The sequence below is a fragment of the Haliotis asinina genome, chromosome 7, assembly GCF_037392515.1.
Source record: "Haliotis asinina isolate JCU_RB_2024 chromosome 7, JCU_Hal_asi_v2, whole genome shotgun sequence".
Lineage (NCBI taxonomy): Eukaryota > Metazoa > Mollusca > Gastropoda > Lepetellida > Haliotidae > Haliotis > Haliotis asinina.
This window is the reverse complement of record NC_090286.1, coordinates 33,504,665-33,528,690: the sequence shown is the minus strand read 5'-3', so window position 1 is coordinate 33,528,690 and position 24,026 is coordinate 33,504,665. Positions and strand designations below refer to the sequence as shown.

The following is a 24,026-nucleotide window of genomic DNA, read 5'->3' as shown; positions in this document are numbered from 1 at the left end:
GGTCAATGCTGTAACAGGAGGACACCCAAATGGACGTGTAGGCCCTTGTTCGATCAGGATAATACTCATATAGACATGTAGGTCAATGCTGTATCAGGAGAACACCCAAATGGACGTGTAGGCCCTTGTTCGATCAGGATAATACTCATATAGACATGTAGGTCAATGCTGTATCAGGAGGACACCCAAATGTACGTGTAGACCCTTGTTCGATCAGGATAATACTCATATAGACATGTAGGTCAATGCTGTATCAGGAGGACACCCAAATGTACGTGTAGGCCCTTGTTCGATCAGGATAATACTCATATAGACATGTAGGTCAATGCTGTAACAGGAGGACACCCAAATGGACGTGTAGGCCCTTGTTCGATCAGGATAATAGTCATATAGACATGTAGGTCAATGCTGTATCAGGAGAACACCCAAATGGACGTGTAGGCCCTTGTTCGATCAGGATAATACTCATATAGACATGTAGGTCAATGCTGTATCAGGAGGACACCCAAATGTACGTGTAGACCCTTGTTCGATCAGGATAATACTCATATAGACATGTAGGTCAATGCTGTATCAGGAGGACACCCAAATGGACGTGTAGACCCTTGTTCGATCAGGATAATACTCATATAGACATGTAGGTCAATGCTGTATCAGGAGGACACCCAAATGGACGTGTAGGCCCTTGTTCGATCAGGATAATACTCATATAGACATGTAGGTCAATGCTGCATCAGGAGGACACCCAAATGTACGTGTAGACCCTTGTTCGATCAGGATAATACTCATATAGACATGTAGGTCAATGCTGTATCAGGAGGACACCCAAATGTACGTGTAGGCCCTTGTTCGATCAGGATAATACTCATATAGACATGTAGGTCAATGCTGTAACAGGAGGACACCCAAATGGACGTGTAGGCCCTTGTTCGATCAGGATAATAGTCATATAGACATGTAGGTCAATGCTGTATCAGGAGAACACCCAAATGGACGTGTAGGCCCTTGTTCGATCAGGATAATACTCATATAGACATGTAGGTCAATGCTGTATCAGGAGGACACCCAAATGTACGTGTAGACCCTTGTTCGATCAGGATAATACTCATATAGACATGTAGGTCAATGCTGTATCAGGAGGACACCCAAATGGACGTGTAGACCCTTGTTCGATCAGGATAATACTCATATAGACATGTAGGTCAATGCTGTATCAGGAGAACACCCAAATGGACGTGTAGGTCCTTGTTCGATCAGGATAATACTCATATAGACATGTAGGTCAATGCTGTATCAGGAGGACACCCAAATGGACGTGTAGACCCTTGTTCGATCAGGATAATACTCATATAGACATGTAGGTCAATGCTGTATCAGGAGGACACCCAAATGTACGTGTAGACCCTTGTTCGATCAGGATAATACTCATATAGACATGTAGATCAATGTTGGATCAGGATAATGCATATGGACACATTGGTGAAGGCTGGATCAGGAAAATATTCACAAGAATAGGGCGGTCAAGGTTGAATCTGGAGTATACTGGCATCAACAATTTGATCCATGTTGAATCAATGTTGGATCAGGATACCACTGACATGGGCATGTAGATCAATGCTGGATAAAGATTATATAGTGCCATGGATATGTGGGTCATTGTTGGATCGGGGAAATAACCACAAGTAAGTCAGATAATACTGAGACGGGTATGTAGCCCAATGCTGGATCCGTATAATGCTGAAGTGGACATGTAGGTTAATGCTGGACTGATGTTACAGAATGACAGTGACTTGGACCAGATGGCCAGTATCTGAACTTTTCTCAATCCCTGTTCAAATTGATAAGTTAAAATAATTATCTCAATACTGAGATGCATTCCTCTTAGGTGGCAAAGCCAATTACATCATGTGGAAAAAGAAATCAATTGAACTCTATCGCTCTCGGCTCGGCAGTTTCCTTCCTTTTATCTCAAAGAGGGGCATGTGGTGTACACGAGAAATCCCTTTAGTAGTCAAATGGAACATATGACTTTGGAATGTTACAGCAAAAATCACCTTATACCTTAACTTTGGTTCACAAGTGATATATTTGGTGTGCCAAAGTGAGCTATAATGTGGTTGTGAGAATTCAACGTATCCTCCAAGCCTTGGTCAGATATTGATTATTCTTGCTTCAGTCAATCTATAACTGCATTAGTTCCATGGTCAATACATGGTGAAGAGAAAATATTTGCCTTAAGAAAAATGCGATAAATCTTATCAAGCGTGATAAGTCTTTATTACGTGAAATATTACACCTAAAATCATCATTATATGTTAGTGAGTGTATATACACGCTTTTAGTGATAAACGTCATTGCAAGTTTCATAGCCGATGCAACAGTTTAAAATCAGACAGTTCAATAATATATAAGATTACTTTGTTCACAACTAGCTCGAATGATAATTACTGCAATATACTTCAAAAATTTGCCTTTGGCACTAAGCATTGTGTCATCGTTACGAAAATATACTTCAAGTCACGGTAAGCGTTACAAGCCTTTATAATATGGTATCATACACAACTGACACTAAAGAATATTTTCAGTGAACAAATTACAGATGAATGGCAATAAAATCAAGTATTACAGTATACATGTCAGTTCCTTGTCTGCTCGCCGGTCTGAAACACAAAAAATTTAAGACGTTATATCTCGGATCGTCTTTAACCAAGACGTATCTTATTGAACTGCCTTTATCTGAAACGAACGCGCTTCCTGCTTAAGTGTGATTAGAGTGTGACAATATGGTTTATACAACAAATCCTCGTCTTGCTAAACGATGACATTTTCTAACCACAGAAGTGTCATGGAATAGAAAATTACCCCCTTAATGGAGCACTTCTATCTAAACCATTGCAGAAATGAAATGGTGGTCAGGTGGGGATATCACAGTCACACGTTCCATGAAATATGAAAGTCAAATTGCAACCTGACAATCAAATAAATTATGTTGATCAGTGTGAAATACTGTCGACAAAGTCCACTTAGAACTTCGGCAATATACTTACATGGTCACTTTCAAGCTGCTTTCGTCCTGTTAGACCACCACTGAAATGGTATATAAAATAGGTATCAACGTGATCATGCACAACAACATTAAGGTAGATAAAATAAAATAAACCGTTGTAACTTTTCATCAAGACATTGACGCACCTTCTTGTACAATCTTCTGAGAGATGTCTTGTCTGGGATGTACTCGTTGATCGCTGTTGTTGCCTTTTGAACGTATGGCTGGACATCGGGTAATGTGTCCAGAGACTTAAGGGGTATTGGTAGGCTTAATTCTATCTGGATCTCTCCATGTTCTGGGTCCCAGACAGTGATCTTGGGGCCATACATTGTGAGAGCATCACGCGTGTAGTTCTTCACCTCCTGCTTGACTAGGTTTGGAATCTTCTGCAGGTGTTCCTTGAAGATGGTCCCACCCTTTGTAACAACAAAATTAGTAAGGCAAAATGTACGATTACTCATTATGACGTCTCATGAGACATTCTAAGTACAAGTCGGTGATAAAGAATGACGGTTTCCTAGTCAAATACACCAAAACTATATACCTTCTTTGAAAGTCATTTTAGGGGTAGGTGTTAGTACCTACACAGAAACGTCGCTCTCATTGCAATAAAGAAGCTGCCAATCCATATAACATGGTTTTCCTTCAAAAACTATATGCATCAAAATACCATTTACATACCATTACAATAATGAATCTGGGTCACAAAATATCAATATCACTATGCTTAACAAAAGACAGGTTGTTTGTACTGAATTATACAGTCACCGAACAAGCACACTCTTTACATCATCATGAAAACACTCACGTCTTGATATATATTGTTTGTAATAGAGACTAGCATCTGTAGATCGCTCCGTTGTTCAGCATCAATCAGGCGTGAACTGATCACGTCTCCCAAATTCATGAGCATGTCCTTGAAGCTGTCGTATGTCCTGAATGTAGTGTTGTAGAGGCGGTGCATGTATGGAGTGATGGAATTAGATATCTCGAGCTTGCTATCTGCGATGTTTGGGAGGTCCAAGATCGTGTCAACCGTTGCTGTAAGTATACATTCGTAAATATACACCGTAAGTCAATGTTGTGGTTTATTGTCATAAACATCTGACTGCAGTGAGCAGAAGACTGCAATGGCGGCATGATAGTTGCAGTTGCCAAATCACCATATCAGTCTTTTCAGCATTACCGTGTCTGTTACCTAGCCATCTAGGCACTTGTCTGAAAATCATTGTTCTCGTCGATTCCCTCTGTGATTTAAATCCATGCTTGATTTCACACATCAATGAATCTTTTCATAGAAGTCGGCAGTTACTGAGAGTTGCACATGCTAAATCACCTCAATCAGCTGCAACCTTTTCTGCATCGGTCTGTTAAATCACAGTCATTAAACCACTGATACTATTTCGAGCAACCTTGGGTAAAGACATCTTGTCTGAAGTATCATCGTTCGCGTCGATTACATTTATGTTCCCAGCTCTATTTGATGTAATTATAATGAAATTCCATTGTCCCAAACTTCCTTTGCACAACTTTTGCCTCTCAAATACGAAATGTTTGAGGTTGGAAAAGGATACCGAATTATGACAGTATTGTATGACATTTTACCAGTAGCTTTCCTCTGCACAATGTTATAATGGTGCTGATAGGAGTCCCACATTTTCTCTATCTTGTCATCTAAACTTGAGATCATCTCTACGACATCTTCTACTGCTGTGTCTACTTTCTCCTGAAAATAGACAAACCACGTTTAATGTGCTTTAGGAAAGAAAAGAAAAGGGAACCGAACGTAAAAATTCTAGGTCAACAGTGTGAAAATATGATGTAATCTTTCAACGCACACTGTTTATTAACCGGATAAAATGAATTAGGCATACATGACCCCTTATGAAATGACCCCTTAGGTAGGGACCAAACTTCATCGACCATTGATGTCCCCATTCCATCCCCTCAACCGTGATATATAAGGGCAGAATAGCTGATGTGCAGAAGAAGTAAATTTTCAAATCCACTTTCGAAAATTTACATAAATTCTTGACACAGACATCATGTATGAAAGACGTTTCACGAACACATTTCTGCAGGATACCTTTGCGAGAACAACCCAGTCATTTAACAAGTCCTCATAGATCTTTGTCACGTTCAAATCGTTGGCATTCTGTAGAAGTTCTCTCATAGATTTACTGCCTCGAATCAGTCTTCCCAATTGAGTCTTCACAAGATGTTTGTATAGCTTCCTGCAAAAGATAAATACATGTTGGTCTTGTTGGCTGTGTATTTCCACGGCAGCTAATATATGTCAGAGACCTTTAAGTAACCGAATCGGGACAAAATATTCCAGTGCTCGTAGTCTCAAACGACACTCAATCGAGCTACTGAGCTTGAACATCAGATCACGTTTGGTCGCCGTTTACAACATATGTTGCTTTGGGGAAAGTTGGGAGCAGCGAGGTTGAAAGGGACGGTTGTTGCGAGCATTTCTTAATTATTTATGTACTTACTCTGTATCAGGATAGTATGTTATGTCGGCCAGATAGAAGTCATTGCGTTTGTACATGCTCCTGATATCCATCCAGATAGTGTCCAGTTGGTTCGCTATGATCGCCGCTTCTATCACAAACAGGTTTATGTAGGGAGGCAGTTCCTCACTGATGACTCGTGCAATTTGGTGGTATTTGCCTGACAATTCCTTACCAACTGTCCTGTACACAGAGTCGAAAGTGGCCTTTGCATTTCGTCCGTACCTCTCCATCTTCCTAGTCAAGTAGACCTATAAATAAAAGCATTCTTATTGATGATATTATGCATACGCATGTATGTAACATTCAAAATGCGCTAATAGCGCTTCAAACGCCTTGGGGTGTTTTAGATCAAACAGGACACTATGGACATTTTGAATGTTATTATTTACAGATTAAGATGAAAATGCAACTGGGCGAGTTCAGGTTATCCTGGCAGTCAGACTGGTAAGGCTCATCTTCAGTTCAAGGTCCTCGTCCCCTCTAGATGCAACCCAGACATCGGATTGGACTTTACCCAGCACAAGCTGCCTATGTAGATTTCCCAACACCGCAGCCTACAGCATTACACAGGGTGTCAGAAGGGCTGTGCTCCTGATGGAAAACCCGGACACTCTCCTGATGTACGTCAAGAAATCAGCAGGTGCCAAAACGAGGGCATCGTGTACTTGGGATGCATGCGACACATTTCATTTTTATGAATGTGTACTCATTCACATCGTGTCTGAATACGGCATAAGTATCAGTACAAAAAGGGTCGCTATTATGCAGTAAAGAAGTTGATCATCCATATAGAGCTGTCATTCCTATTGCTTACATTCTAGAATGCCTGTCAAAACGTTCTCGACATTTCATGTTAATATTTACTTTTACAGGTACATTGGGATAGACTGATCCTGGGCAGCAAGAAAGAAGTATTCAGTTTCATATTTCATGGCAAGCCGACTTCAGTGATTGCTATTGACACTGAAAACGTTCTTATACGTATAAGATACCTGTAAATCTGCGATCATCTGTGGCCTCCAGGATATCCTGGTATGGAGAAGATGGGATGTGTTTAGTCGGAGAGCAACAAGACTGTCAAATATACGATGGGAATTCTCCAGATGATAAACCTCAGCCGTTGTGGCACTGGAGTTGACGTATCTGGCATTCACATGAAGTATCTTTCCAGGATGATCTGTTCATACAAGGTGAGGGGTGGGTGAGGGAACGACCTCGGTCATACAGCTCATTCACAACCAGTTTCACATTTGCACACAGACACTAGTTAATATCTGGATGTCACTATGAGAATGGATATAACAAATATGTAGGTAGTCAAGAATTAGGTATTACCTGGATCAAGATGTGTTTCAAACCCGACCGCCTCAAATGGTAGCAGCACAGCCGTCAATGACCTGTTGTTGATCACTACTTCAAAATGACTTTCTCTCATTTCAGCAGACGCTTCCAGATCCTTAATTGGGGAGTGTATCTACAACAAACCTTATGTATGTACCTCTGGGTATTTATCAAGGTACATCCTCTACAGCAGTCTCAGTGTCCTGTGTGTGCATTGGTAAAGTACTTTCTATGGGTTCTTTATGCTGTCTGTTCTTTCTGGTTTCGCAAATTACTATGCATATGCCAGCAAGAGTCATCATAAGTTTCATTTTCACAAAGACAGCATAGAGGACTCACCTTAAGTTCTAACTTTTGCACTGTCATGTCGATCTGTCCTTCGAGAGCAAAATTTCTCCTCTCTCTCATGCCTGTCAGATAGGTCATTTCTAATCCAGCAGATACTTGCTCGCTGGAACTACCGATGTGGGATGTAAGTTTGATGTCCACGTCTGTGTATGGGTGACTTATGCCAACCACAAAACGGTACTTGATGTTATCAAAGCCGGAGGAAATGTCACCCACGCTATACGTGAAGAGGATGATTTTTCGCTCGTCCTCAGAGTAGGACAATTGTGTTTTTCCATCGAAGACAGACCTGCCGTCATTCAGCAGCAACCCCGTGTCGACCTTGATGTTCTGAAGATTTCAACAACAAATACACTACAAGAAATAATTATTTTTATGTGATACGTACTGTTTGTCATGACATATTTCTCTAGGTAATGAGATCAAAACATAACGTTTACATTAGCAGTGAAAAGGCCGATAGGGGAATAAAATACCCTAAAATAAGAGAGACTAAATACTCTCAGTAAATGTTACGACGTGCGTCTACCACATACGTTAAGTGGAAACTCCCGTTCTTTCTAAATAAACCCTTGTGACAAAAATCATACTGCATATGATAAGATGAGTAAACAACAAAACGTAGATCTCCTTTCAACACAAGTAATTCGTTTTACAAAGAGCTAATACAAGGTTGGTGGTTGTTCGTGAAGGGTTTGAACAAAACTACTTTAACTAATACTGATATTAAGCCTCAATGATTGGTTTAATGATAACATACTTGTGGGGAATAACATAATCTTTACAGAAACATTGAACAAAATGGGTGTAAGATACATAAACGACTTTATTGAAGAAAGGACAATTTTACTCCTACAGAGACTTTTGTAATCTAAATTCCATGGTCATAAACTACTTAGATTATTTAGGCGTTACTAGTATGCCGTCTGTTAAACCGTATAGTAGGAAACAAAATTCTTGTAAAAATTAACAAAATTGCATATCCTTTACTATCATTTCATACTGCTCATCAACTGAAAACTCATAAAAGTTCGCAATATTTCTACAAAAGCATCAATGAAAAAATCAAAATTTCGAAAAAATGGAACATATTTTATCCCATGATGTCAACGACAGAGATCACATAAGCTATCATTCATTAGTGCTTCAGATTCTACCAAGTTTCATTGGTTCCAGTATCAGATTTTGCACAATATGCCACCCACATAATCTAGCCTTTATAAATGGGAAATGTTGGAAGCGATATAAGCAGCTATTGTTCAACAGAAAAGGAATCTATATTCCATTTGTACTGAGAATGCCATTATATACGCTCCGTTGGAATGATTTGACAAAGTGGCTGCTATCAAAAGCCCTGGTAGATATAAATATATGTAGAAATACAGTTGTCTTGGTTTTACTGAAAGGAATAATAACCCACTTATCATCATCACATTACTGACAAAACATTATAAATTCACCAGAACATCACAAAAGAAAGAGCCTGAATTCAAAGAAATCCAAAGGGAGCTAAAAAAACCTAAATATGCAGCCTCCATAAATTCAAATATCGACACGTTTTTAAGTACTTTACGTTTTCGTTAGTTGTCATGAATTATAATGAGTATGCGCTATTGTAAAGTGCAATAAAATATTTTAAAAACTAAAAAAATGTTTACAGTATATTCCAAAGTCAGGACTGTATTCGGTTCCTACCTTGCCAATAGAAGGAAGTCTGAGAGAGAGATACGCCTGCTTGTTTCTGTCGCCACATATGCGCTCTGCTTTCATGCCCATCTTCTTTTTGTCATCTCTGTCTGCATCCCAGTAGAAGGCTCCATCCAAGATTTTTCTTGGGCCTGTCTGAATGTAAGACCCATCCACTTGGAGACTTCTCAGGTGGGATCCAACTTTAAAGGTGCCATCATACATTTTAGTGTAACGACGGCTATGGTCCTTAACATCCAAATCATAGAAAAATGAGTGTCCATACGCTCCATTCAAGATGAATTCTCCACGAGTCTTTGTTTGGCGGTCTGAGCTGAGGAGATTTCCGATGATACCAAGAGTACGTGTGGGATTCATTAGCTTCAGTGTCAGGTCTCTGTACAAGAGATACTGTGTTCTCCTGTCCATCAATTTTGCTTGGACTTGAAGGTTGCTGCCAGGATGTTTCCTGTCCCATTTAAGAGTCATTTCTCCACTAACTTTCCGCAGTCTTCCAGGAACTTCAACATGTGAGAGCAATGTTTCATATGTTGATTCATCAAGTGATACTAAACCCTTTGCTCTCATATTTTTTAAGGGTCCTTCTTTCGAGACCGCAACTGTAATGTTGCGCAGTACACCTGAGTAAATGCTTACACTTCCACGAAATTTGTTTGGGCTGTGCATACTATGAACATTAGTAGCAATGTATTTGGTCCCCATTCTTTCTAACTTCAGAGCGCCCTTAAGACTTTCAGCGTCAATAAAGTGATGGTAATCCAAAACACAGTTTCCAAATCTTTCCAAAAATACTTTTGTCTCAACATTGACAGTAACATTTTCCACAGACGGACTACTGAATAACAGTTTTACAATGTCCTGGCCCTCAGTTTGTTTAGATTTGTGAAATAAATTCACGTAAACAAATGACGGCAAAGTATATTCTGAACTTAGAGACAGCTGTTCCCCTTCACTGGTTACAAATGTTATTTCTTTGTTAAAGGTCTTGCGATCCTTCGAGCGATCAGTATAGAGAATGTGTTGTCTCTCATAACCAGTAATTGGGGTTATCAGTTCGCCTTTATATGAGTGGCTGCCATTTATGCGGGGATAATATGTAAGTCTATATGTAATGACTTCATTGATTTTGTAGCGAACATGTAACTCTGACACATAATCGTAAAGGTTGTGATCATATGTGAACCCAATGTTTGTGAAGTTCTCAACAGGAGTCCAGATCGTCAGATGTGAGTGAAAACCATTCCTCGGTTCTGTTACAAACTCTGTCCTTACTGTTTCATTATTTAAGTGAAATATACTTGTGGCGTTGTATAGCCGATTGACATTCGTAATAATGTAGGCCCCTTCCATTAATTCATAACCATGAAAATTAGTGTGCAAAGTTAGATTTCCCTCTTTATAGTGAATTGTGCCTGTGTAATACAGCGTGATTACCATGTCGGAAATGTTAATGCTCATGTTTCCTTTGACATACAACCCCTCTCTGAGACAATTAATAACCACCGTACTTGTTTCATAGTTTTCAAATGGAGTGTTTATGACGAATGTTACCGATGGACCAACTGGATCTTTGTCAATCGCATAACAATCTATTGCAATTTTCTTGTGGCTTCCATACATGATAGCGGTACTCATATAGCCTTTGCCACAATGCGTAGCACGTTTTTCAAATTTGAAAGACAATATTTCCCAGTTTATAAATGGTGTCCTAAGTTCTATGAAACTTAACATAGAGTCCGGAAATATGGCCAAATATCCTTTGTATTTTCTGTAGTTGGTAATGTTGAATGTTATTTCTTTGTCATCCATGTAGCGAACGGCTCCATATTGATTTCTCCAATCTTTGTAATGTTTGTACAAAAGCCCTGTTTCACGAAAATCTTGGAACGGTGTTCTCAATTTTAAAACCATCTCTGTTCTGTATCCCTCTTTGACGCCAACAACCATTCCTTCATAGGTGGAACCTTCAAATGCGTATAAAGCACTGGTATTCAGCATTGTTGGGGTTAGTTCAAAGTTGAAAAGTGCTTTAAGTACCTGCACACTCCTGTTACTAGATGTTAATACAACCTTGATTTTATGTCCATGTATGTTGACAATATGCACTGAATGGGTATAACCAAGCATTTGGATTTCTGTTTTGCCTTCACAGTTCATTAAGTGACCAGTATAGGTAAAAGACATTACACTGTTTCCTGGTGGAGTCTTCAGTGACATTGCTAGTCTGGTGTTCGTGGAGTTGACAAGACTGAAACTGAACATACACGTAGCCTTCCTTCTGAAACCATTTGTGATTTCAGCAGACAAAGCAGATTCAGATTTACTAAACGAGTGTTGATACTTTACAGTGTTGTTTTCAAATCCTTTAAAAGGTGTTGTGATATCGCCATCAAATTTCACATGAGCCAGGTCATTGAATAAGAATGTAATTTCACCTTTTATATGTTTACTCTCATCATATGACAGACTTCCGTTCGTCTTAAAATTGACAATACCTCCAACATGGTCACTATTTAAGCGAAAAGTCAACCCTCCATTGGCCGACAGTTCTACTCCGTTATGTGTATCTGATGACATCTTAAACGCCATTGCATAAGAAATCCGATTTCCCTTCGGTCCCGAGGAAAATGACCCACCTGAAGAAGCTACCTTTGTTTCATGATCAAACCACACTTCAGCATTTAGATATTTTAGAGGGTGAAGTTTTGTCTTGACAAGTGCTGTGGTCTCCTTTGTGCTTCTGGAGAATTTTGACTCAAATGAAGTAAGAACTATATCTTTTCTGTAGTTTGCAGTGATTTCAGATCCTATTTTGCGAGAGTTTCCATTATGTTTACCTTGAATGTCGACAATTACACCCTGAAATGAAATGCACTGTGACACAATGCACTTTAACATGTAATGAAAATAAGCATGCTCCTAAGGGAGATATTATCTTAGTTAAAAGAGACTAATGGCGCACAGGTAATTTCTATTATTTTCAGTATGAAAGAGGTCAATATAAATAACATGCAGAAGTCTAAGGGTCTAGACGGTGTTTGAATGGTGCCTTTATATATATGGTTCTACAACCAGTGGTAGCAGACAGAGCTATTACAATCCATCCACATCTACACTGACAGTCCGATCTAGCTTCAGTCGATGCTTGAAAGAGGAAGCAAGGCTATAGACAAAATAGAAATGCAGCTATTCGAGAATGTGTTTGAAGACTGGTTTGACTGGAACAATTTGACTATATTTCTGCTACAAGGGCGCATTTTGAGTCTAAATGTGTGTGAATCATTTTCGTTCCAACATTTTCATTTAGCACGCTAAGTGTACCGATTATTGATGAACCATAAGATGCCTTACCATTGGACTAATCTCAGTCTTCAGCTTGTATGTGACATTGACTGTCTGTTTGTTCACATGGTGGTCTATCAACGCGGATCCTTTGATGTGTCTTGCAAGATTGCCTGCCCTGACCCCATTCTTTATTATGACATCAGCTTTTGTATGCCTCGTGCCGTGGGAGAAGTCACCTTTCAGAAACAAGTTCAGATGCGGGCGCTCCTGGTTTTTATAGTCCCTGTGTCAGAAGAAAAACAAAACAGATAAAACCTCCGTGCAAAATATTTGTACAACAGGGCCTGTGTACATTACATTTTGTCTTTGCATCACAGCTCACATATATATTCGAAGAAAGAGCTCATCCTGGCATGTAAATATTCCTGTCTGGGCAAGAAAACCAAGTGATTCATAGAACCACCATCGATCTTGACCATGCAGTCCATTTGATTTTACACCATGTTTGATGCACATAGCAATCTGCAACCTGTTAAATCCACATATGCCATAAACCACTTTATAAATGGGTTTTTCAAAGCAATATCTAAAATCTGTAGCAACGTTCAAATCCAGGACATTCTCAGTGAGTTAGTTAGAAAGTATCACTACGCTTTTACTTACATATTGAACATATACTTCCAGTGGCTTTTCGTCTTGTGATCTGTCAGCTTTGACCTGATTGTATGTTTGTTGCTCCAGCTTCTGTAGGCTTTGGGAAATGTGTACTCCAGGATGACTCTGGGGTTACTTGTTTTCTTCATCCTTTCCACACTGCCAATGACTTTGGCATCCAGGAACTCAGATCGGACAATAACCTTTGCCGAGTGTTTCGCCTTTTTACCAAGTATTTGGAACATATCATCTGTTTAAAAAAGCTCATTTTACACTTCTACAAATTTGTACTCTAACTCCAATGTATATACATAATGTTGACATATCCTGAAGGGATTAGTACATATTTTGCCTTGTAAGTAAACTATGAAGTCGTTTCAAAATACCATCACGTTTCTGTTGTATGAAATACAAATTCATGTCTTTAATGTTTTGTTTGTGTTGTCGAATACCCCAAATATCCTGAGGCATATTATCAATAGCAAGTTTTTTCTGTTCTGATAAATGATAACATCTTACAATGATTTGACAAGTGCTCATAATACTTACACTGAAGAGTAATTGGCTTGCTCAGAACTTTGTGGACATCGAAAGTGACGCTTCCCTGAAGTAATTTGCTCTGCTTATATTCCCATTCCCCCTTGAGTGACACCAGCTCACGCTTTGGGGTCTTCACCATCAATGTCGGTATGGCCTTGATGATTGGCTTCTTCTTGCCAGTCTCCTGGTATACATAACCGGCCTCGAGAACGTAGTCCTGCTCTGGGGCGAGACTGAAGGTACCCTTTAGACTCTTCTCAGTTTCAGAGTTCATCAGATAGGCTGCAACATGAAACTGGTGTATTACTAAGCCATATTGTAGTGGTAGATCGTGTCCTTTAGTACGGATGTGCTTGAGCGAGCATAAAGCATCACAATAGAATGTCTGGGGAACATATTCTAAGTTCTATTTTGAGATGGTGTAAGACATTTGTTGTAGGTGATTCATATTATTTGGTCGGTGGATGTGTTTGTTGATAATTTTATGTATGTTATGGTGTTTGGTTGTTTGGGGGGTGGGGGGGACGGGGAGGGGGGTGGGTAGGGTGACGTGGTGCAAGGGCGGTGGGATGGTGGAGGGGTGTGCACTGCTGTTTGTTATCTTTAGTATTGAAAATTATGATGAAGATACCACTTGCATTTCAAGCTCACTGCATCTGTTGTTAATCCTTTGAGTGTTAGCTCAACACTGGCTTTCTTGTTTGTTTCAGTCTCTACTGTTCCAGTCAGTTGGATGACCTTTACTCTTGGACGCCTGATCTCCAGTCTGGGCATGTACATTATCATTGACCTTTTTCTCTTTATGCCAACTTCACTGATTAATATATATTCTGATGATTTATCAACAGTCAACTGGAGTTTCAGGGCAATGTTTTTCTTCTCCGAAGTCATTGAACCTGTGATAGGATATATCGATCATAAAAAATACATTCAAACCTTTTCACGCCGATATCCGTATTTAGTATTGTCAAAGTCGGTGATCGTCATCATGTAAGTTCATAGCACACGGAAAAATTAAGGGGTCAGAAGTATTGAATTCTGTGCTATACAATGATTAAAATTACATTTATTGTAAAACTAAATTGCCTTTAATAGTAGCTTTCTTCCAGGGAGTTAGAGCTTCCATCTCAAATTGTTTGGTTTTCCTCCTTAAAGAAAGCCGCACGTCAATGGTGCGGTCAGTCCTGGATCCAGGTGTGTTCAGATTGAATTGCACAAACGTGTTCTGCTTAGTCTGCAAACATACAATACGAACCGACAGTTTAGCATATCAAACAATATGAAAAATTATCAACCTATTATCTTTGAGTCCTCAGCATCCATTGTTGGGTTATGCAGCTTTTTAGACGCACATCATCGTTTTTATCTTTTATGCATTCATTTAAGTACAGAATGCACATAGATTAATACCAATATATACCTACCCCTGATTGTTTTGCCATGATTGTGTACCCAGTGTGCCTGTCCCTTTTATGAAGAACAAGGCTTTGAGAGAAGGGCCCTGTAAAGGGGAAATATGGAGCATCATCTACCATTGACGCACTAGGCCACTGGAATTCATTACAGAGTTCAAGGCCAGTGATGATGGCAGCTCTTGCTCCTGTGCACAATTTAAGTTTCTTTCTGTTGCCTGTGACCAAGTCTTCTTTCTTCTCATGATCACCATGAATGCTGAAGAACTCTGTGCTGTAGAATAGAAAGATATTCATCTCTACAGAATGATACAATTATATTTTGAATGCCTGAAATTTAATTTATAATTTTCATTTAAAATCATCAAAATATCTTTCAGTTCACAAAGAAACTGTAAAAATGTATCTAACATATTTTCTAAATTATATTTATAGTAATGGTCTTATGACAACGGCAGGTTGTGTTCTCCCCAGTGTGGCACCGTTCTCAGTACCATTCTAATAACCAGATACTTGGCGGTCCTCTAATATGATAAATGTGCTTAAATGTTCATGACACACGTGTTATAATGAATGATATTTTCCGTTATCTACTTCCGATAATAGATGTTACTACCTCACATCCAGGATTTCCATTGTCTGTTGAGGAAGATGAACTTCTGCACTAAGAATCTTTCCACGTCTGAGTTCTACATGCCCTTTCAATGCAGTACTGGAATGCCAAGTGTTGACAACTCTGAGGCCAGTTTTGGTGACGATGGCATCCATGCTCATAGTGCCTGTAATCTTTATAGATCCACTGGAACACATCATCAGAAGACATAAGTGCAAGATTCATGTAAACGAGTTTTTCACACACATTTGCAAGAAACAAAATGTCAGTGATCAAGTACCTTGGCTTCAATATTCCATCAATGAGGAAACTTCTTGAAGAAGTGAAAATGTTTCGGAGATCAATTTGGCCAGATGCCTGAAGATCAATGCTTGCTGAACCGTTCACACTGAGAGTAAGGGGGAGACCACAGCTGGTAGGGATAATCATGCTACTGTCCAGGATCATCATACTCTGAGTGAAGGAGTAGTCCTGCTTCTTTGACATCTTGGTAAGGAAGTTCAGGAAGTTGAAGTTCTTGACAGAGGCAATGGGGTCTACGCCTTTGAAATGGCCATTGTACATTTCATTCCCAAAGATCCTCATGTACATATCAAGTTTCAAGTCAGAAACATTGTTGAAACCCTACAAAAAACAAATAAATCATGAGGGGGGACGGGATAGGGCGAATTAGCAATCAGCTTTATACCAGCAATACATTGCGATGAAATATATAATGATACATTTTAATACTCAATAATGAAATATCTCTGCGACCATTCTTATCATTTACCTACCACATCATTTTTGGGCAGCCAGTCTCTGAAGAAGGTGTATTGACTTAAGTATTTTTCAATCAAATACTCCACTCCTTCTGCACGTCCACCCACTTCAAACAGATTGAGAGAACTACCGAAGAGATCAACTGTCATGTTCATCATTGCAGAACGAGGAATAGCAGCCTTATCTGAAAAGATGACATTGCTCTCGAGCATGGCACCAGTGTTGTACTTCTCTAGGAATAGAGAGCTTTCATAGTTGCGGGAATACCTGAGTGTTGATAGGTCGAAATGTCTACCAAGGGTTATTTCCTCGAAGATTCGTCTGATGCTCTGCTTCTGTGGACTGGATGTTTCCATCAGGTTAGTAAGATGTGACCAGACGAAGGATCCAACTTGCTCCGCCTTCTCAGACATGAAAACAACCTTGATTCTACTGACGATTTCTTCAGATGGACACTGCATTACAGTCAAGTAGGCTGCGATTCTCAGTTCGGCATCCTCATCTGAATTTTGGTAAATGGCCATTACTTTACTTCTCTGGAATGAAACACAAAGATGTGCTGGACATTATATGGTCATCAAACATACCCAAATGTAACAAATTCTTGAGTGAATTTTGTACGGATTTCCATAACTTACATCGGCAGTACAGGGCAGTCTTCTGTAGGCCTGGATGGCAGCTACTCGGACCTCCATGGGGTTGGCTTGTCTGTTAAAGCAGCTGCTGAGTGTTGAGGTCAGTCTGTCCAGATGGCCTGCATTTCCGAGAGCACGAAGTGCAAGAAGACTCATCTCCAGATTAGAAGCTCTGACGTTGCAACCATAACCAATGGTCCTCTCCATTGTAGAGAAGATATTTGTGATTGTGGTTTCTACAGAACAGTCTTCATGATGGTTGCAATAGTTGTTGACCATAGTGGAGATTGGAAGCATGGCAGCCTTGCTATACTGAGGGGTGTCAAGAAGTGCCTACAAGTACAGAGACTGTATATGACTCATAAGACGATCTCTTTTCTTCCTTTTATTGAGGGAGAATACTATCACTGTAGTTTTGTGATGTGGTTGTATGCTCACCTTTACTTCCTGCAACATCTCCAATGTCGGGTAGTGGATGAGAGACAGGGATGCAATCCACATGGTTGCCTGAGCTCCAGTGACTTCTCTTTTCAGCAGAATGTCTGTCAAAAACATAACCGATGCACTTGTGCTCGCCATCGGAATAGAGTCTAGGAAGATATTCCTGGAAACATTCAAGAATATATAGATCAGTTGAACCCTACCCAAGAGTATGGGTATATATGGTATTGTCGTTCTCTATTAAGATACTACATCGGGATAGAGTCCAGAAAAATATTCCTGGAAACAAGCAAGAACAGAAGTCATTTAAGACTTTATTTAAGACCAATGATATGACTGTGGTCGTATATATTCAGGTATTGTGCTCTCCGATTAAGATACCTTTTTCATAATTATCATATTGGAGTCACTAATATTGTGGATACAAAACTAAAGGTAGTACCAACCTAACTCTCTCGCTGTTATCAGTGCAGATGGACCCAGTCTTAGCTAGCTCGTAGATACTTTTGATATCATCAAAACGTAGGTTTTTGATGATGTAGACAAGTTCAGAGAACAAGCGCGGAGTGTCGGGGCGGATGTCACTGTGTGTATTCTGACAGAGCTGTCGCAGTTTATTCTCAGCATCTCTCATAGGTTGGACTTTGTTTCCTCGATCGTAGGCATGTTCAAACGTTATTCCTGATCGATGCAGAATGTGATCTGAAACACATATTTAAAAAATTAAGTTTGTAAAACAATGGGCACAATTTTGGAAGTCGATAGTCTATGTATGTTTAGGTCTCTATAATTGTAATATAATCTCCACTACTATTTGCCTTTTGCACCTTGTACTCTTCTTTCAGCAGATATATTTTCTATTCCTGACGTCTTATTTATTTGTAAATTATATTATTATCTTATCTATTGTTTGCTCTGTAGATGCCAACAGCAAGGTTGTGCTCACCTTGTCTTGTTGTAACACCAGATCTCTGACTCTTGTAGTTGAGTCTCTGAAGGACTTTGGTGGTGGCACCGCTGGTGGCCCTTGAGAATGGCCTGAATGTGTGGGTCTCTCGGATGAGCGCACTCTTGAGGAGTCCATTTTTGTCCAGCTCCTGCTCACATTCGTGTGTACTCTTCATGAGGGGCAGCGACTGGATCTCTGAAGGAACCCGGTACTGCATACCATGGACGAAGCCGTGATAACCAGTACGATCAGTGCAGCCAAGGAGATCTTTAGTCTTTTTAATTGTGTAAGAAAACCATCCAGGAATGACTTTGTAGTCAGTATGGCATTCTCCGGTGACATCTCTCTATAAGCAGAATTGCCAAGCCACCGCTACAGACAGTTATCGCAACTATCAAGCGATTATATTGACACAATAAGGAAATAGTTTGAAATATTGATGTTTTCATGCACATCTGTGTAAACTTTCATAATGTGTCTTATCAGTAATACATTTGTCAGAGTTCTTGTCATGAGAATCTGTTTGCCACTGGAAATCTGTGTTAAACAGCATCACATTATCATTTAGTCTATATATTTACTTCAGATACGCTATGGTCTCTATCCAGGTGGTCCATACTGTTCTGGACAGCAGTGAGTAGTCCTCTCTTGATGTTGAGAGCCCACGTGGTTTCACCATCCTCGGGACACAGTTCCTCTATCACGCCATCTTGGAAAGAGAAGCGAAGTGGAGATCGTTCCAGATTCCTCTTGAATTCCCCACTTTCGTCAGCATTTTCCAATCGTTTCGAAGGAGAGGTATCAGATCGGGACACTTTGACATCTTGTAGCTGCAGAGAAGACACGCACAATAATGTTCCTTACTGAGAGCTTTGAAGTCGTGTAATAAATCATGTTATAATACAAACTTACTGTGTACAATTTACCTACTCTTAGAACCATCTCACACTTTGACAGCACCTCGATGTCAGCAGTGGCCTGGATGCCAAGAGATGCATGGTCACTTGAAGTTCCCGTCATGGACGTCTGGGTCTGAACGGTGTATTCAAACGCATACGTCGTCCCGGGGACGTATTTGAACGTGGATTTTTCTGGCGAAAGAAAGTGTTGATGGATCTATTGTCTGTATTTCAACCTGCCCGTACGAATCATTATCATGAAATCAACATTAAGACATTATTATGTCCAGCTATTGAAAATTAAATTAACGAAAAATGTTTCAGCGACTTTTGCAAATAGATTCAAAATCTATTGAAGCTACGTTACAACATTTCCAGGCGACTTTGAGAGTACAGTAAAGAAGGATTATGAACTCTTCATTTTTCATTAATCGACGTCTTATTGATGTCTTATCGGTCTCTCTATGGGTTTCCTGTCTTATCTGTTTAATGAATTTCAAGCTGGGGTCCCTGGATGTGCTCGCTAAAAGAGAGCCATCCAACCCACCTGTACATATTCTGGCACATTTCTGGGACCCTGTTGTTCGCTGATTGGTGACTGGACCTTCAAACAAACATTTATGGCGACACTTCATTAAAAGGAACTTACTCTTACTTCGAAAATCAATTGAATATTTGACAACGAACAATTTTTTTAATGCAGATTACGTTTAGGTTCAATTCATAAAATGTATATACTAGTAAGCGATAAGAGATGGATCTAGTAACTAAAAACGTATTTCCTGTGTCTGTGTAAAAACATGTTAGTGTCCTTTAATATTGTAGTGCTAGACTATTGTGAAACCCGCCATTCATTCATGTGTACATAAAATGTTACAGCAGACAAACGCTGTTTTATCAGTGGGGATGATTAACTGACACTCCGAGTCATCCCATTACTAGTCGTGTAACTGACACAAATAATCATAAGCTGAGGGCAGGTGAATTATAAATATTTATGATGCATTTTCGACATAAAACCTTTTTAATCTTGTAGTCTCAAAGCCACAATAGTACAGATATCACAAGTGACTGGTTCATTTTTGTATTAAATCGATATAAATTGTGCACTTTCGCCAAATAGTTCTATTTCCATGATAAACACGCCATGGCTTATTTCAGTTGCAATATGATGTCCCTTGTGCCATCTGATAAAGTTGGGTGCGCGGTGGGCGAGCTGGCTAAAGAGCCGGGCTGGTGATCCAGCGAGGTTGAGGTGACGGGATAGAACCCACCTGTGACCGGGTGTAAAAACCCTGGAGTCAGCTTTGTGTGTAGACTCTTTCCGTGTTGTCACAACCCCTAGTGTGCACTACAGAACCCTGTGCACTTAAAAGAACCCACGAATCCGTTAGTATATGACTAGATGGTGGCCACAGGAATACATGCACACACCTAGTTGCATGTACAGCAACCTACAGTAAACTTGGACAAAGTACTGTGTCCCAGTCCACCCAGCTGTGAATTGGATGCCTCGTTAGGATCACAGAGCCACACTAAACTCGGTGCGCCTAGTGGCAGCAAGAGTTGCATACTCCCGAGGGAGTTGAGATTGATAATACGATGTGACGCTGACACGGACATCCAGTGATCGAGGGAAACAAATACAAGCGCCTTGGGCAAGCAATAGTTGCATGGATATGTGTGCCATATAAATATCCAATAATAAATAACAACGATAACGTCTGCCAGCGTCATTATAAGGTACAGATGTGTAGTTCTTGTGTCTCGATGCGTAGCCCGTTCTTTGAACACTCTTTGAATAAAACTCAGTGCCGTTCAGTGATGACGTGGCGGTGTCTAATGTAAGAGTTCCCACGTTCATATTTCACCATAAATTGTAAGCAAATTTTATAACATTTAACTTGAGTCATTGGCCGTTTCAACAGTATTTTGGCAAATCCAAGACGTACATGAACTAGATGTATTCAACCATATGTAAATACATCGCCATTCGAACTTTTCTGCTTTTCTACAGGAGCCGTTTTACATTATCCTCTTCACCACACACCACGGTTTTCATTGGAAAATTCCGACGTCGTAGAACGGATAAATGAGATCACCTGACTTCAATCACACCGAGCACATATGGATGCTCTTGAAAAATGTCTTCCTGTCATGAGACTTCAACCCCAGAATGTTCCAGAGCTGACAACCATATTTGTACAGCAGTCAGGCAGGTTGCCTAGTGATATGTTCTGTCAGTTCCTTCTTTCAATAAATGCGAGAGGAGAGCACATGTTGTACTGTACAACGTCAAATACAGATGTACAACGAATTGCTTGCTTTTGCATTTGGCGCTATGGCATTTCCTGTTTGAAATGGTCGAGAAATGATAATATATGTTTTTAAACAAAACTCTATTGGACCATGGACTTAAAATGGTAATAAATGCAAACTGGATCTCGTCACTAAATGGCTGGAATAATGCCCATCACCCAACTTAATTATAGATGGCTAGTCTCTGTCAAATTCGTACTAACCCAGTTGTACCGCAAGGACGGTGCACGGATCGTACGTTAAAACCTGTTTTAGTGTCTATTTATAAACCGAATTTCCACTAACTACACACTTTGTTACACGTGAAAGGTACTGGACACTAAGTAGCATATGTGAAGTGTCTTTTCTCAGCTATATAAATAGAGGGAATTCCAAGAGGTCGGGAGGTGAATTCGATACAACCGTGAATTCGACACATCCAAAATTAAAAGGATCGAGAGTATACCGTAACATGTTTACTAGTGTTTCCCCGATTGAAATGCAGGCTGATATTTATGGTACAGCATGTACAGTGGGAAAGAGTCCACCCCATCCCTTCCCACAGCATGCTAGAATTTACAAAGTAAGCGAAACCCATGCATGTCATGTATGAAATTACTGACCCCCAAACTCGCGTATTTGTACAAAATTGCTCATCCCTAACTATCAAATACCCAGTTTGTGTTAGTTTCAATTTTAGTCACCAGTGTACACCTTCCCTACCTCGATATATAGTTCTTAAGGCCTCAGTCGATGAATTTGCGATGGCTGTAATATTTATTATAAATGTGCAAAGTCTTGACAAAACAAAACACCTACCAGCCAGTGCCCCTGTGAAGGTTATTGCCAGAACAAAAAGCTTTTCGAGAAGCATCGTCCAGACCAATATGGCGCTACAGATGCATGGTGCGCTGTGTAAGATTGAAAGTCTTGTTCGTGGTGTGCTGTGATCAACGGTGATGGAGACACATATGATACAGGCACACTTGACCTGTTGATATTTAGATAAATATGACGAAGATAACAGGTCGAAGTAACACAATACCTACACGAAACTCGTTGTGTACGTTGTATATGGACCAAAGTGGACCAGATCTGTCTGGCTAGTGTTTGTCAAAATACGTCATCGGCCCCTTCACACTTATTTCGAATTGACAGGAATCAAGGAGAATCAGCCTTATTCAGAATGCTTAGAATACAGTTCGAAAGCAGTAAGAATACTTAGAATACGAATATTTAGAATGCAGTTCGAATGCACCTCATATGCCGTTCGATCTTTTTCCACACTGAATGTACCTCGAAAGCTTCAAACATGTTCAAAAAGTTCTGACATGTTACAAGACTTGACCTGAATAGTTGGAATGCATTCGGAGTGCAGTAAGGTCTTAAAATTCAGTTCGAATTTTCAGAAATCTCCAGAAATGTTCATTCCGACAGCATTTCGGGTCACTCCACCTCAAGTGTGAAGGCGGTATGAGATTTGTTTCTTTTCCACGAACATGTGTGTGAACGGTGTGCAAACTTATTCAGAACCGTACTCATCGGCACATTTGACGCTATTATATATTTACTTTGCAAATTCATATACAAGTGTTTGTGAAATTGTTTCGGCAGTCATATGCCGTTTGTTGGTTTAAGTTTTTTCTTTTTTTTCACTCCACTGACCATGAGTATTCGAAGCCTGGCTTATTGTGAATGAGGCTGCTGGTGGTGCCAGTGATCCGGGTTCGATGCCTAATGTTTTAAGTCTGTTTGGTAACACTTTTTGGGTAACACTTTCTCGCAGCAAAACACAAAGTAGAAAGTAAGACAGGTATCACACTTTATGGGTGACAACTTCAGTATAATATGATGCGACTTTGGGTCTAGGTTCTTCGGTGTTCTTATCTCTTCTCTTGCTTGATAACGATATAAGAATCTATACTGAAACATATGTGCCGATCAAGTAGATCACTGTACACTTTCCAACTTGTTTTGGGTGTTTAGATCTCTTCGAACCCACACCACATGAGGCACCAAATCACCAGCACACAAAGTAAGCGATCTACCCCAATCAGTCACTAGGAACTCCATTAACTGGAAAACTAGTTGTTCAGAGTTAGTGTTCGAAACAACCTTAGCTAAGATCAATCTTAAACACTAAGGTTAGAGTTACGATCACCTTAAGAAATAAATACGCCCGTTGCACAAAACAACCTTAGGGCAACCTTAGGGACTCCAACCTTAGCCGTAACATCAACTAAGGCTGAACCCTTCAGCGGAGGAGCAACGGAAGCGTCCCTAGTTACCACGTGAATTCGGCGTGTCCAGTTGACTCACTCTGTCCCTGTACGCTCTCTGCTTCTGCAAACTTCTCTCAATCTCGTTGTATAAAAGCAGCCGCCATATTCCCTTCCCAACCTTAGAGACGCTAAGGTTGGGCCGGACCAACCTTAGGTATCAACCTTAACTTAAGTTTAACCTTAGTTAAGGTAGATTCGTGCAACGGAGAGTAACCTTAGTAAAGGTCTAAGGTTGTAATCTTAGAGATAAGGTTGACCTTAAGAAATAAGATTGATTTAAACAACGGAGCAC

At 40.0% G+C, this 24,026-nt stretch overlaps 1 protein-coding gene across 1 annotated transcript; it reads right to left on the bottom strand.

Annotated features, from left to right (window-relative positions):
- Nucleotides 1–2,260: 2,260 nt before the first annotated feature.
- Nucleotides 2,261–22,419, bottom strand: LOC137290405 (uncharacterized). Its single transcript, XM_067821314.1, has 28 exons — nucleotides 22,272–22,419; nucleotides 19,702–19,758; nucleotides 19,186–19,346; nucleotides 18,837–19,085; nucleotides 18,253–18,601; nucleotides 17,753–18,008; nucleotides 17,304–17,469; nucleotides 16,869–17,198; nucleotides 16,245–16,766; nucleotides 15,749–16,092; nucleotides 15,472–15,654; nucleotides 14,868–15,129; nucleotides 14,530–14,677; nucleotides 14,082–14,339; nucleotides 13,453–13,725; nucleotides 12,913–13,153; nucleotides 12,316–12,532; nucleotides 8,953–11,823; nucleotides 7,249–7,587; nucleotides 6,904–7,042; nucleotides 6,561–6,745; nucleotides 5,548–5,816; nucleotides 5,136–5,283; nucleotides 4,655–4,775; nucleotides 3,858–4,090; nucleotides 3,193–3,465; nucleotides 3,048–3,087; nucleotides 2,261–2,660 (listed from the first exon to the last, which is right to left on the bottom strand). Exons 1-27 carry the CDS (start codon nucleotides 22,324–22,326, stop codon nucleotides 3,058–3,060), a joined length of 8,679 nt encoding a protein of 2,892 aa, XP_067677415.1. The 5' UTR covers nucleotides 22,327–22,419; the 3' UTR covers nucleotides 2,261–2,660; nucleotides 3,048–3,057.
- Between the last annotated feature and the right edge of the window lie 1,607 nt (nucleotides 22,420–24,026).